The sequence below is a fragment of the Myotis daubentonii genome, chromosome 10, assembly GCF_963259705.1.
Source record: "Myotis daubentonii chromosome 10, mMyoDau2.1, whole genome shotgun sequence".
Classification (NCBI taxonomy): Eukaryota; Metazoa; Chordata; class Mammalia; order Chiroptera; family Vespertilionidae; genus Myotis; species Myotis daubentonii.
Window position 1 is genome coordinate 48,863,638 of NC_081849.1, and position 13,428 is coordinate 48,877,065.

A 13,428-nucleotide genomic window follows, 5' to 3' on the forward strand; every position below is an offset into this window, starting at 1 on the left:
AGGTGCAGCTTGGAGGGAAGGCTCTCTGGCATGTAAATAAGAAACATGTAACGTGTCTGAGAAATGAAACCATAAAAGCCCCGACTCGCCAAAAGTTAGGGAACTTTTCTCTGAACTCCGGAGTGAGACTGTTAACTTGGTCTGTTCAGGTTAGCGAAGCTCAAAGGGAACAGGTCTTTTCCCTCTGATGGGATAGAACAACTGAGGTGATGAGGGTCCTAACAGGCCCCATAACTGCACTGACGCCCACCGTGTGGAACTTGAGACCTGCTTTGGAAACCCCTCTGATTTTGTAATATAAAACTAACGCCCTGAGGGCTTTTCTCTTCTGGGTGTTTTAAGACTTGTCTGGATGATGATGATGATGATGATGATGATGATGATGATGATGATGCGCCCTCTGCAGGAAGGACCATGAAAGTGCAGGGGACCGGGCCTTAAGCTAATGGAAGACTCAGGTTTACACAGAGAGGTTGTCTGCCTTTCTGATTAAAGACACTCCCAGTAGCTAGTCAGTGTATTCTGGGGAGGAAAATGGATGCTACTTAGAATGGACACATTATGAAAAGTAATATTAGCTTCTCAATTCATTACCTGGTCATGGAAATGGTAACATTATTTAACCAAAATCTTCTCTGCCTTTTGTTGAGCCTGAGAGTTCAACATGTTTCCAACGACAAGCAGATATTCTGGACACAACAAATTAGGAAATAGCAACACTGATCTGAGACCCCAGAGATTGGTTTTTTTCTCATGGCTTTGCCACTAATTTACCATGTGACCTTGGGCAAATCAAACTGAGCCTTTCCTAAAATGCAAGATAGAGATGAGATGGTCCCCAGGGCCACTTCCCAGCTGTAGGTTTTATGACCAGACTTCCACATCAAGAAAGCGTGAAGAAAATCAGGCCATTTTTGTCTTGAAAATGGCTGCCTAATTACCAGACAAAGATAGTGACTTGATGGAGTTTGAGCGGTGTCTGGCCACACCCAACACTCCAAAAAGTTTGCTCCGCCCACATGCCACAGTGTCTACAGTTGCATCATTACCATTGCGGGTTTTTTGTGTTTCTTCCTTCATCCACTTTTAGTATACGTACTGTGGATACTAAGGAGTAACGGCATTGAACAAATTCACATTACCAAGTTCTTTCTTTATGAGATCAGAGGTTGGGAGGAAAGAACTGGCTCCTAGAGAAAAGATGAAAACAGATCTAAGGAAGTTTGAAGGCAACTAACTCACCTTCTGATCCACAGCCAATTACCATCTGGAATGAATATTACCAAATACATATTCTTTAAAATGGCTCAGTATGAGTAACTAAGAGTCAAATATCCAAAATCATAAGGACTTCCGTTAATCAAGTCCATGCATAATTATTCTTCCTGCTGATGGACAAAATGAAGTAAACATATCATTTTCTTAATTTAAAAGTGATTTTCATAAATTGCCCTTAAATGTCAGTGCTGAATGTGGTCCACCCTCCTGAATTGTGACTATTGGAACAGATGTTCTCACTCTAAATGACACACTTCTTGGCCACCTAATTAAAGCAATTTGGGGGGGAGATTCATCTTATTGCCAGCTTGGCCACACTTATATCCTGTGTTAACCTATAATTTTTATATCACAGGAGAGGAATTCAGTCTTAAGAACTTAAAGCAATTATGACAAAGGAGGGGATATTACTTTAGTGTATTTTCCCCATTATTTTTCAAGATTTTTAATCCAGTTTTTCCATTTATACAGAGCAATTCCTTCTAAGGGGAAACAGTAGTGCATATTGGTAAAATGAACTTATTTAAGTGAACTAATTTAAAACAAAATTTCAGATGTCTAAATGAATCCATGTTCATGGTGACTAATTTGTCAGATTTTTTTTGAAAAAAATAACATTAAGATTGGTACAAACTCAGTGAAGTACTAAGTAACCTTAAGGTTTTGGTTTTTTTTTAATATATTTTATTGATTTTTACAGAGAGGAAGGGAGAGAGACAGAGAGTTAGAAACATCGATGAGAGAGAAACATCGATCAGCTGCCTCCTGCACATCTCCTACTGGGGATGTGCCTGCAACCCAGGTACATGCCCCTGACCGGAATCGAACCTGGGACCCTTCAGTCCGCAGGCCGTCGCTCTATCCACTGAGCCAAACCGGTTTCGGCAACCTTAAGGTTTTATAAAAACCAAAGTCTACCTTAGGTAACATACTTTCCTAAATTTTCCCTTTTTTATATTTATATTAAAAATTATCTAAACCATAAATTATTTCTTCATCAACCTACTGGTCTTGATACCTGTGTTCTTTACCAGCTTAATTTCTAAGCATTGGAAATGTCCTTCAGACACATTAATATTTCACAGATTTATAAAATGGTAAATAATTAACTATTCAATTCAAAATAGTTCCATGTTAATATTTCATGCAAATCACCTTGCTGATCCCTGCCATACTATTGACCTGCATAATTTCCAAGTCATTAGAATATCCTTAATAAAAAAAAAAAAAGCAATTGGTTCTTTAATCAGGTAAGTTAATTTATAGACTAATATATCTACTTGGTGATCGTTGATATTGGCCAGTGAAATAATACTAATAACTATTCCCTATTTTCCCATTTCTTCTACAGCTTTAAAAGAGGTAAGTAAAATTATTTTGATAATTTTTTATACACTTTGATTGCCTTGACCACAGTAATGTCCTCTTTGGGGAAAGAAGGGGAGGCGACCTTGGTTTTGACCAAACTGACTTCCCAAGAAAATCCTCAAGAGTTATGTCGTCAAACCTTTGTGGCTGCCTTAGAAAGTACCCACCCCCACTTCTAAAGTGGGCGGGGCTACTGAATAAGACCAATCTCATAAGAACACCCATAAGAAATAGAGAGTAAATAATCCAGTGGAAGTTCGGGTTTAAGCATCAGCTACCATAGAGCAGAAGACCTCACAGCTAGAGAATCTTGTCATTCCCCTGGAATCATCTGCAAGTATTATGAACAAATACTTAGTTCATGAATTGAATTTGAGGCATAATTACAGATAAGTATATATTTTGGTTCTATACATATTTTATTTATTTATACAAATTAAAGTTGTACTTTGAAATTTAAAGGTAATATTAATGCACGGTATAACTATATTTGTATACTACATGAAAATGAGATTCATTTTAAAATACATGTATACAATTTTCCTCATAATAATCTTTCACTTTTTCTTTTCTAGGAAACTGCAAGAAAGGTAAGAGTCCAATACTTCTCTGTAGTATCTGAAATGATCAGTGATAACTTTTAATTCTAATAAATTTATAGTAGACTATAGAAGAAAAAGACTTTGCCAAGACTTGCCCACATAACTATGCATTAGCTAAACCATAAGATAAAGTAGCTTTGATGTTTAAGATAAAGTTTTATCTTCCAGAATCATCTCTAATTATACTTATAAAAAGTGGTGATCTACCTAGTAAAGACAAAAAGAAAGACTCGTTTTTATTCTGAAGATGAAATGACTATTATGTTAATTATAGGTAATAGATGAAAGTTTATTTTAAAGAGCTTTGACTATATAAATATGATGTTAACGATGTAACAAAATGGTAATTTTACCCACAGGCACCATCTTTCTAAATATAGTAGTTAGAATATTGGCCTAATGACTGGGGACTAGAGTCTCCAACTTCCCACTTTAAAAATATTACATATAATTATAATAAAAACAATCTACTCTATTGTACTCTGCTATTTTTATATCTATTATCTAATAACATTGTAGTTAGATCAGTCTCACCAACTAATTTCTATTCAGAATGCTTTGCTTGTTCACTGGAAATTGCTTAGACATTTAGAATTGTGCTATTTGTATCTTCCTCGTAGGGCCCAAATGGAGATAGAGGACCACGTGGAGAAAGGGTATGTAATTTTTGAACTATTAAAGGGCTTTGGCCTGTAATTGAATAATTACACACTAGAAACTACAGAAGACTGACAATTTATAGGAATATTATATATCCAGGTAATTGTACCACCTTTTAAGCAGATAATGCCCACTACAGAAGAAGCAAATGAGCATTATTATATATAATCAATATTCTTTTCAAGTTAAGATTATCCTTCAAAAAAAGCAAAACTATTACAGACAGCCATATTCTTTGCATGATCTTTCTTTCTTTGTTTTTGGATGACCTGTCCAACACATACGTAATGAAAATGTATCTACCTACCACCACATAGTCCTTATCTTTTTAATACATTTGTTTGCTTTTCAATTGAGATGTCTTATGTAGCTGGGAATAATAGTGAAATATCAGTCAACCTGTCATAAATGTGCAAATTAGGCTTACATTTTATTCATAATATGCTTAGATCTCTGCTATGTTTATTTGGCATATGTGGTTTTGCATTATATGATGCTTTTGCCAATACATAAATACCTGTATCTTATATCTTTTGGAAAGTGCAGACTTAAACGTATTCTGCTCAAACGAACCATTAGAGGTAGCATTATGACAGTAAATTACTTAACGACATAAGTAGTGTTAATGGTAGGAAATCTGCAGGATTTTCTACCCTGTGATAAAACTGCTTTATTAATTATCACATTAATTAATCCGCTATTCATACATAACATACCAGAACAATGGAATAAGTTCATTGCAGTCAGAAAGTGACAATCAATATGCATAGCTCATCCCTGTGCACTGTTACCCACATAAAGTTTATAGAATCATACATTTTAGCTGTAATTTCTACCTTTATTTGAATGCTGGAGCTCCATTTTGAATTAATATTCAATGGCTGAAATATTCCTGCTCACGGAGAAACTACCTTGTCTTGTGTCTTCTTCATATATCAGTTACTAAACCTCCTTCTAAAATAGACTCATGTCATAAGTCCGTTTTAATAAGATACAAATATGGCATATTAAATTTCCACACCACTTGCACATTGAAAGGTCTAAACAACTAATTTTACCACGTGTATTCTTAGGTATCCTTTTCCACATATAAATTCCTGTGGGATCTGTCTAATCCTGACCTAATTTGCTTTTTACATACAGGGTCCACCAGGCCCACCAGGCAAAGATGGTGATGATGGTATCCCAGGCCCTCCTGGCCCACCTGGTCCTCCTGGCCCCCCTGGTCTTGGCGGGGTAAGTGTCTTACGTATTTTTAACTTTTATCTATCTTCAGTTTCTTATACCTCTATGGGAAGAAGGCTCATTGTAGAATTTATTTTTAGCAGTTAAGTTTGCTATGTGGATATTAGTATATTTTATTTCATTTCTTTGGTTTCTTCATTCAAGATTCTGCTTTGCCCGTCTCTTTATGAGCTCTTGCCAATGACAGGACTGGTCTTTGTGTGCACTGAAGGGAGCGGCAGCCCTCACAACCATTATTTAATTTGAGAATTTAATATCTTTCATCAGTAGGGCACAAATAAGAGGTGTTGCATTATTAAAGAGTTTGATTAGGTTGAATTATAACTGAAATCCTTGCTCTTAAGCAATTTCGCAAACATTCTACTCTTTTTGTTCTCCTTGGCTTGAAGTCTGCTGAACCAACATTCAGGCAGTTTAGTTTTAATTTGCCTGAAACTAATTTGAGAAAAGTACATTTCCCTTTTTCATTAATATCTTCTTTTAGCTTTATGTCTTTAACAATGGTATGAGTGCCAAATGGCCTCACTGCAGGAAGGAAAACATATTTGCTTAATTGGTTAGCACTATGAATCAGAAGCCTGATTCCAATACTCAACTGTATGCCTGTAAAATAAGACCTTTCTCCCCCAAAGATCTTATTATGATTGCTTATCTATTGGGTGCATTAAAAGGAGCCTTCTTTAATAGATCTACCACTATAAGAGAGATCTTTAACAGTAAAGTTATTACTGTGAACTATTTTTAAAAAGTTTAATCTTCCAAGGGGCATTTTAATTTAATTTCCCTCTAAACTTGAAAACTCCTTATATCTTTTTTGAAACTCCAGCAAGAAAAAGATCTCTTAGTCATTTTGTATAGTTCTGGAGGAGTGAGGCAACAGGTGGAAATGCAGAGTTGATCTCAGCTTAATTATCAGAGGCCTTCAGTTACTTTGAAAGTTTAGAAAACTCCCTTTCCTCAGAGGAGGGGTTGGAGATGGGAGTGGAGAGACAGGATGAACATAGCACGAAAGGGCTTGGAAAATAAAGCAGGGAAGCTCCCCACTTCAAACTAGGTATGGCTTAAATTTAAAATTTGTTATTTCCCTGACTTTTTAGGAATTTAGCTTGATATGGAATTCTAAAGTAATAATTATATCAAAAGCATTGCTCCCTTTTAAAGAACAACAGAAATATCTTTACAAGTAGAATAAGAAAATGAACTATATGGCTGGTAATTATTATGCTTAAGTTTAATATATACACATGTTTGTTTATGTTATCCTCCTCTAGAACTTTGCTGCCCAGTTCGATGGGAAAGGAGTTGGAGGTGGCCCTGGACCAATGGTATGCTTATCTCTTTTTACCTTAGGCAAAAAATTACTGAATAGAGAATTTCTTTTATGTTAAATTTCACATTGCCATTTATTTAGCTACCTAGGTAGCATTCAATACTTAGATCAGATAAAAGCAGCAACTTTTTTTGGTATTCAAATATATTAAAAAATCTAAGCCTAGTTTAAGGGAGTTCAATTTTCTCTACAAACATGCCTCTTAGAATAAATCAGATATTTATATCAAAGAAATAATCTCTAGACACAGTAATCATAACTTAGATAAATCAATTTAATTCAAAACAGTGACCACTCTGATTAAATTTTTTACATCCTTTGATATTGTTTCAAATTTTAAGCATCATTAGAGACACAGAAGTATTATGTTTTATAAACTTGTTGGAAAGGATCAGCAAGTTCTAGTCCAGACCATTCACTGCATAACTAGAGAGTTTAAGCCCTTTCCTGAGGTCATGCAGGTGGCTAATGACAAACTAGGACTAACCACCAGACAAGATGTCTGATACTGGATGGCATCATGCATCTAGTGCTTGAATAAAATACTAATTTATTCAACAAGTATTTCTCAGGCCTTCAATGAACCCCAAACTGTAATATGCATTGGGGGTATAGTAGTAAATATGATAGATTCTCACCCTCCCACAAGGAGTTGGAAATGTAGGAAATGTTTCTTTTTATTCGTTTTGATTAAAATTCTTTTTTAGTCTATTAATTACAAATTAATAGGAGAGAATGTGAGTAAAATTTAGCACTTATATCTCTCAGCACAAATGTTCATCAATATATGCTATAATATGAGTGACATATAGAAAAGTTTCCTATATGATTATGACAATGATGATCTATCTTTAACAAGTGAACCTTTTAACAAGCATTAGTGAGAGCTATTAAGAAAAAGAAACCTATATGAGCATGCAATAGTATATATTATGTATAAAATAGAGGGAAAATATGTTGAAGTTAAGACATTAAGTTGATTAAACACTACAGTTTAATGCACACATAAAATTTAGGGGTTTTAATTAATTGTTTCCAAACAAAGGTATTTATCTGCCCAAAGCTAACAAGGTCCTTGAAAAATAAATTTCACCTGAATAATGTATTCTGTACTCTATCTTCAAAAGAAGATGTTTGGCTGTAGTTAATGGTCCACAATAAACTAATACACTATAAGGGCAAGATAATATTTTCTGTAAATTAAAACTCTCACTTGAAAGTTATGTGCCTTTAATTGATGATTTGCAATTTCCTGACTTTTCCTGGTAATTTAAAACATTCATGTAGGAAATTAAGAATTAGAGATTTCCTTCTGGCTTTGTTTACATTGGATATTTGAAATTAGCCATTTCAACTAATGTTGGACATTAGTTGAAATGGCTAATTTCAAGTGAGCAATACCTATATTTTAAGAAGAAGCTAAAGGGGAAAAAACAAAGCACTAATAAAAAAAAAAAAGACTACATAAGCCCAGAAAATTAATATGGATTTCAGATTCCCCTGACTTTGGAACACCTCTCTGGGGAGCATAGAGCAGAGTGTTTTACTTTTAAATATCAATAAAATATTGTTTAAACCTGCACATCCATACACATTCACAGTCATATGTAATCAACAGATATGTGTTTCACAAATAGGAAATATAGGCAGCAATAAAGCATTAAAATAATTTTCCATGTTCAAAAATCAATAACTATAAAACCCTAGAGGGTTCTTCCCTGAATTAATGAATACTCATTGTCTGTCTCACAGCCTCCACAAAATAAACTCCTTTTTATGTAAATGAACTTGTGGCAAATACACGGAAAAATGAATAAATATAATTAAAAACTCATGCTGTCAAAGGAAATTATTTTTTAATGTATACCTAAAAAGATATTTGGATTGAAAAGTGACAGTTTCTTTGAATGTCGAGGCAATTTCCAAGACCAAATAAATAATTCTTATAATTAAGATGATGTGCCTTTTCATAAAATTCATATCATTTCACTCTTGGCATTAACACAGTGGGGCAGGCTTGACAGCAGAGTCCCTGTGTGTCATGAACAAATTACTGGAGACTTGTCTGTGTGATATTTTCAGCAGTAGAGGAACGGCCCCTACAGAAGAGCTTGCACGGGCATTGATTACTGCAAAGGGGAATCAAGAATGGATATTTGCCTTGCAAACTAGTAACACTCTGTTTTACTCTACTTATGTGCTACAGAATAAAGAACAAAGGGGAGAACCATTGGCTTCCATTCAGGCCATACTTTCAATAATAATATTATACAATAGGCCCTTCCAGTCCGAAGTTTCAATAACATTTTACTTTTCCTTTACCCCTCATTACATCCAATTTTGTTTGACATTTTCATCAGTCACCGACAGCCCTTAAAGGAGCTATAAGGTTATAACAAACCTCCCTCTAATCATTAAGAAGGATTCTTTTATCCTTTTCAATTTATGCCCTTGGGGCAATAAAAATATCCACTTTTTAGCTAAGGATGACATGGGAGATGACGTATGATCAAGGGAATCCAAATGGAAATGCTTCGTCAGCTGCATAGAAGGTAGTCACATATTCTGAACTATGCAAGACTGATGCACTTCATTGCATTTGAACAATCTCACTATGTCCGCTGTGCACAATTTTAAGGATGGACCCTGTGGCCTTCCCATCTAATTTGAGTTCTACTGATTTGGGTTAATAAAAAAGAAAAGGCAAAGGCAGAGTAATAGTGGAGGAAACTTGGGTCCTTAAATGCTTCTTTGGCGAAGGGCAAAAACTATGAAATAAAACCAGGACCATTCTGTTCAGCTGTTCATTAATGTCTATGGTGATGGCTCTAACCCTAACCAAGGCCATGACCACTGTCAGTGCTAACTCTGTCCGTCCTGTTTCCAGGGTCTGATGGGACCCAGAGGCCCTCCTGGCGCAGCTGGAGCCCCTGTAAGTACAAAAAGCCTGTGGAAAAAGAAAAAAAAGCCTTTATGTAAAAAGCTCTTCTGTAAAACGATAGAATTGAATAAAGGCTTGAAGTATGGCGTACTGTTTTCTCCTAGGGCCCTCAAGGTTTCCAAGGACCTGCTGGTGAGCCTGGTGAACCTGGTCAGACTGTAAGTACATTCATCCCCTTTGTGATAAATACTTTTTTTAAAAAAGAAATGTATTGATATCTCCTAACACAATGATGGGTCTCCCATTCTCTAGGGTCCTGCGGGTTCTCGTGGTCCAGCTGGCCCTCCTGGCAAGGCTGGTGAGGACGTAAGTATTTACTCCTAAGCATTTCCAAGTGCCATTTAAATCCTCCTGCCTCAAGGAGAGTTTCTAGCTTCAAATGAAGTATTCTGCCAAGAGCCAAATATGCCCGATATAACCGACCCCATATGGAAAATAGTATGTTAGTGAAATATTAATTAATTGGATTGTATTTAAGAAAATATAATTCTTAATTAAATATATATTTGGATCCTCATTTTTATGGGATGCCATTTTTCCCTATTGTGAAAACCAAGATCCCCCACTTTCATCTGAGAGTTTACCAAGGAAAGGTTAACCCTCTAATGCTTAATTATGTGTTTTAGGGTCACCCTGGGAAACCTGGCCGACCTGGCGAGAGAGGAGTTGTTGGGCCACAGGTAAGACTTTTTACAACAGTATACAGTCCAAACATCAGAGGCATCTCACATATAAGATTGCTGCTAAAACTAACTTCAGTCTAAATAACAACCTAGAGGTCTGCATACTTATAACACTTATTGAAGACATCTGACAAATAAGAATGTGGACAGTTTTTATTAATGCAAATAATGTAATATCGATTACAGCAAACACACTATGAACAGCTAAACACAGTATTTTCTACAAACACCACAGTATTAGTTACTCAAATAGAGCAAGTTAATTTACTATTCTGTGCTTAAAATATATATTAGTCTTTGATTCCAAGCTCGAATTTTGATAAGAAAAAAATCTTTCGGTGGGGAAGAAATAATTACCTTTTTATTTGGAACAAAAACTTCATGTGTCTTCTTGTGTGTGTTTTTCTTAAGGGTGCTCGTGGTTTCCCTGGGACTCCTGGACTTCCTGGCTTCAAGGGCATTAGGGTGAGCACATTATTTTCCCCGTGAGAGAAAACGTTGATTATTTTTAGGAAAAACCTCAACTATATTTAAAATTCTGGGTGACACATATTTGCATCCAAAGTCCTGGAGTTTGCCAGAGTGAAGAGAGTCAAAGAGTGAAGGATCACTGGGAAGTAGTTTCTTTCCATCTGTTCATAGTTGCCAAGGAGCAGGGATCTCTACAGAGAAAATTGCATAAAATGGCTTAAGAGGTATTTACAGCATCTAAAGATAGGAAGATGATTGAAAATGGAAGGGACTAAAGAGAGCAGCTAGTCCTATATCCTTCTGTTTCCCCTTCAGGGAGCTTTCCTAGGGAAAAGAAGGGCTTTACCAGGTGCCGGAGCCCCGGGACTGCATTCTACCGAAGCGGTCACAGGAGTTAGCCAGGAGATAGTAACGGCAGAGAAAGATGTTTGATTTGACCGAGCGCTGCCATGGAACAGCATTTTAATAATAAGGATTTGCCTTTCAGGGACACAATGGTCTGGATGGATTGAAGGGACAACCTGGTGCTCCAGGTATTAAGGTAAAATACTAAATCAGAAACGTTCTTTTTAAAAAAACTGATTATAATTTCCCATCACCACCAGAAAGTGTATTTGACCAAAAGCTACTCATAGTCTAAAGAGTATCTTATTTTCTCTTCCATACTTCAAATCCCTCAACGGTGGGAACCATGGGATTCTGTGACAAAAGGCCAATCCCTAATAATATTTATTTTATTCAATATGAGTTATACAGTTGAGATTCAATGTCAATAATTTTTTCCTTCATCTCCTTTCTTCCTATAATTTCAGTTGATCTCTGCAGCCAAAATAAAAGTAAATAAACATAGAGTCAGGACACTATATGTTACTTTAAACTGTAAATTCTCCCTTGCTTTGCACTAATTAGATAGATACATTCATGTCACAATACACTTTTCAGCCTCTTTGCTGTGATTTATCTATTCACACTCAAAAAATTTTTAATTAGGTAATTAAAGTCTCAGAAGTGTGTTATCTCTTGGCTAGGCTCTTCTCTGACAGCATTTTCAACTATAAAATGTTCTCTCTTCTATTAAGGAGATAATGTGATATTAAAGTGAATACCAACGTAATTACAAATTAATGAGTAACGAATACTAGCGGGACCAGAAATGAACATGAATATGGAGAATCTGTCCTAACTTTCCAGCTGCCACACAAATGGATAAGGTCAAACTCGTTCTCTCCAGAGCCTCATATAATAGCTCAGACTACTAATCAAAGCATCATGAAATGGTAAAGCTTGCAAGAAGCTCTGGGAACTTCCTCTTTTTGCATATGAGGGAAACTGAGGCTTAAAGAGAATGAGTGACTTGTCCAAAGTCACATTTAGTGGTTAGAAGCACACAGGCTAGAATTCCTGACTCCCATTCTAGTGCCTGTTCCCAAAGAATACATGTCATATAGAATCCTACAAATGAAGGCTCCTTAACTGATCTCTCAAATCCTGTTTCTTCTATCTCTAAGTCAGATTATCTTGAAGGAAAGTTCTTTTTACCTGTGCCATGTATCAAATTAAACCACCACTACCCTCACCAGCATGTTTTTTACTCAAGCATATAGATTGGAAATAAATGACGGCTCCAAAAATTATTACGAAGTTCACATTTTCATGTATACTTTACAAAAATAAAACTACTGAGTGTTAAAATAAAGAAGGTAAATATGGTAATATTAAAAGCAAATTTATCTTCTGTTCTTTCTTTTTATGTTATCATTTCTAATATATAAGCCTAGTCCAAATGATAGCCAAAATAAAAGGGGGGAATTGGAGTGAGGGTAACACTCAACCACATCTCCCTAGTGCTGTGATAGTTGGTATTATCCAAATAAAACCCATATTTTAGAACATTTTTAAATGTATGTGTTTGTCATAATTAACAGTCTATATGTGTAAGAAATGTTACAAAATATATGAATGGTTCAAATGGAAATAATAGGGCAAAAATTACCCAATCAGAAAAAAGTGTGTGTGTGTGTGTGTGTGTGTGTGTGTGTGTGTGTGTGTGTGACTAACAAAACCTCAATTGTTTTCCATGTAGGGTGAACCTGGTGCCCCTGGTGAAAATGGAACTCCTGGTCAAACAGTAAGTAATAATTACTTTATTGTAAACCTAAATGTGTACACTCCTTGCAAGCTGGAACTTCTTTAATGTTTTTGCTAATTAATATTTCCTTCAGCATTATATTCTTTGATATTTTTCTAATAGCCTTCTTGCATACTTAATTGAAATCTATTACCTTTTAGTTGGAATTCGAATAAGACCTATTTACTTCTAGTGGATTCTTGCGCATGTTAGAAAATGGACAAAGTAAATGATGCCTGTGACTTTTTTAAAGTTGGCATCTGGATTTCACTGAAACTATTTCTGCTTTTAGGGAGCCCGTGGGCTGCCTGGTGAGCGAGGACGAGTTGGTGCCCCTGGCCCAGCTGTGAGTGCTTCTGTTTATTTTTTCAGCCTTTTTGAAGATCTTCTAATAACTGCTATTTAACTTTCCACTTGACTTTTCCTCTTTATGTTCTCCATAGGGTGCCCGTGGAAGTGATGGAAGTGTGGGTCCCGTGGGTCCTGCTGTAAGTTTTGACACTGAAGAGTGTGTGATGGGAGCTATCTCCTTTATTAATTGCTTACAAAATAACACCATTTTAGATATCAATGGGGTCTTTTGAAGGTTCTAATTATACATACTATCCCTGGGGCTGTTGAATGATATATTAAGTAAAATCTACTCTACCTTGGATACCCTGAATGTCTTCCCTTTGCTAAGATACTAATGGCAACAGACCAGCTGTCAGTTTCTTCTCTGC

General features: G+C 35.8%; 1 protein-coding gene across 1 annotated transcript in view; it reads left to right on the forward strand.

Annotated features, from left to right (window-relative positions):
* Positions 1-13,428, forward strand: part of COL1A2 (collagen type I alpha 2 chain) — a 36,304-nt gene that overhangs the window by 403 nt on the left and 22,473 nt on the right. Inside the window, exons 2-15 of the mRNA XM_059712335.1 lie at positions 2,630-2,640; positions 3,222-3,236; positions 3,869-3,904; positions 5,052-5,144; positions 6,425-6,478; positions 9,371-9,415; positions 9,529-9,582; positions 9,677-9,730; positions 10,051-10,104; positions 10,519-10,572; positions 11,066-11,119; positions 12,662-12,706; positions 12,999-13,052; positions 13,150-13,194. Of these exons, the coding sequence (XP_059568318.1) occupies positions 2,630-2,640; positions 3,222-3,236; positions 3,869-3,904; positions 5,052-5,144; positions 6,425-6,478; positions 9,371-9,415; positions 9,529-9,582; positions 9,677-9,730; positions 10,051-10,104; positions 10,519-10,572; positions 11,066-11,119; positions 12,662-12,706; positions 12,999-13,052; positions 13,150-13,194 (668 nt within the window). The remainder of the gene's footprint in view (positions 1-2,629; positions 2,641-3,221; positions 3,237-3,868; positions 3,905-5,051; positions 5,145-6,424; positions 6,479-9,370; positions 9,416-9,528; positions 9,583-9,676; positions 9,731-10,050; positions 10,105-10,518; positions 10,573-11,065; positions 11,120-12,661; positions 12,707-12,998; positions 13,053-13,149; positions 13,195-13,428) is intronic.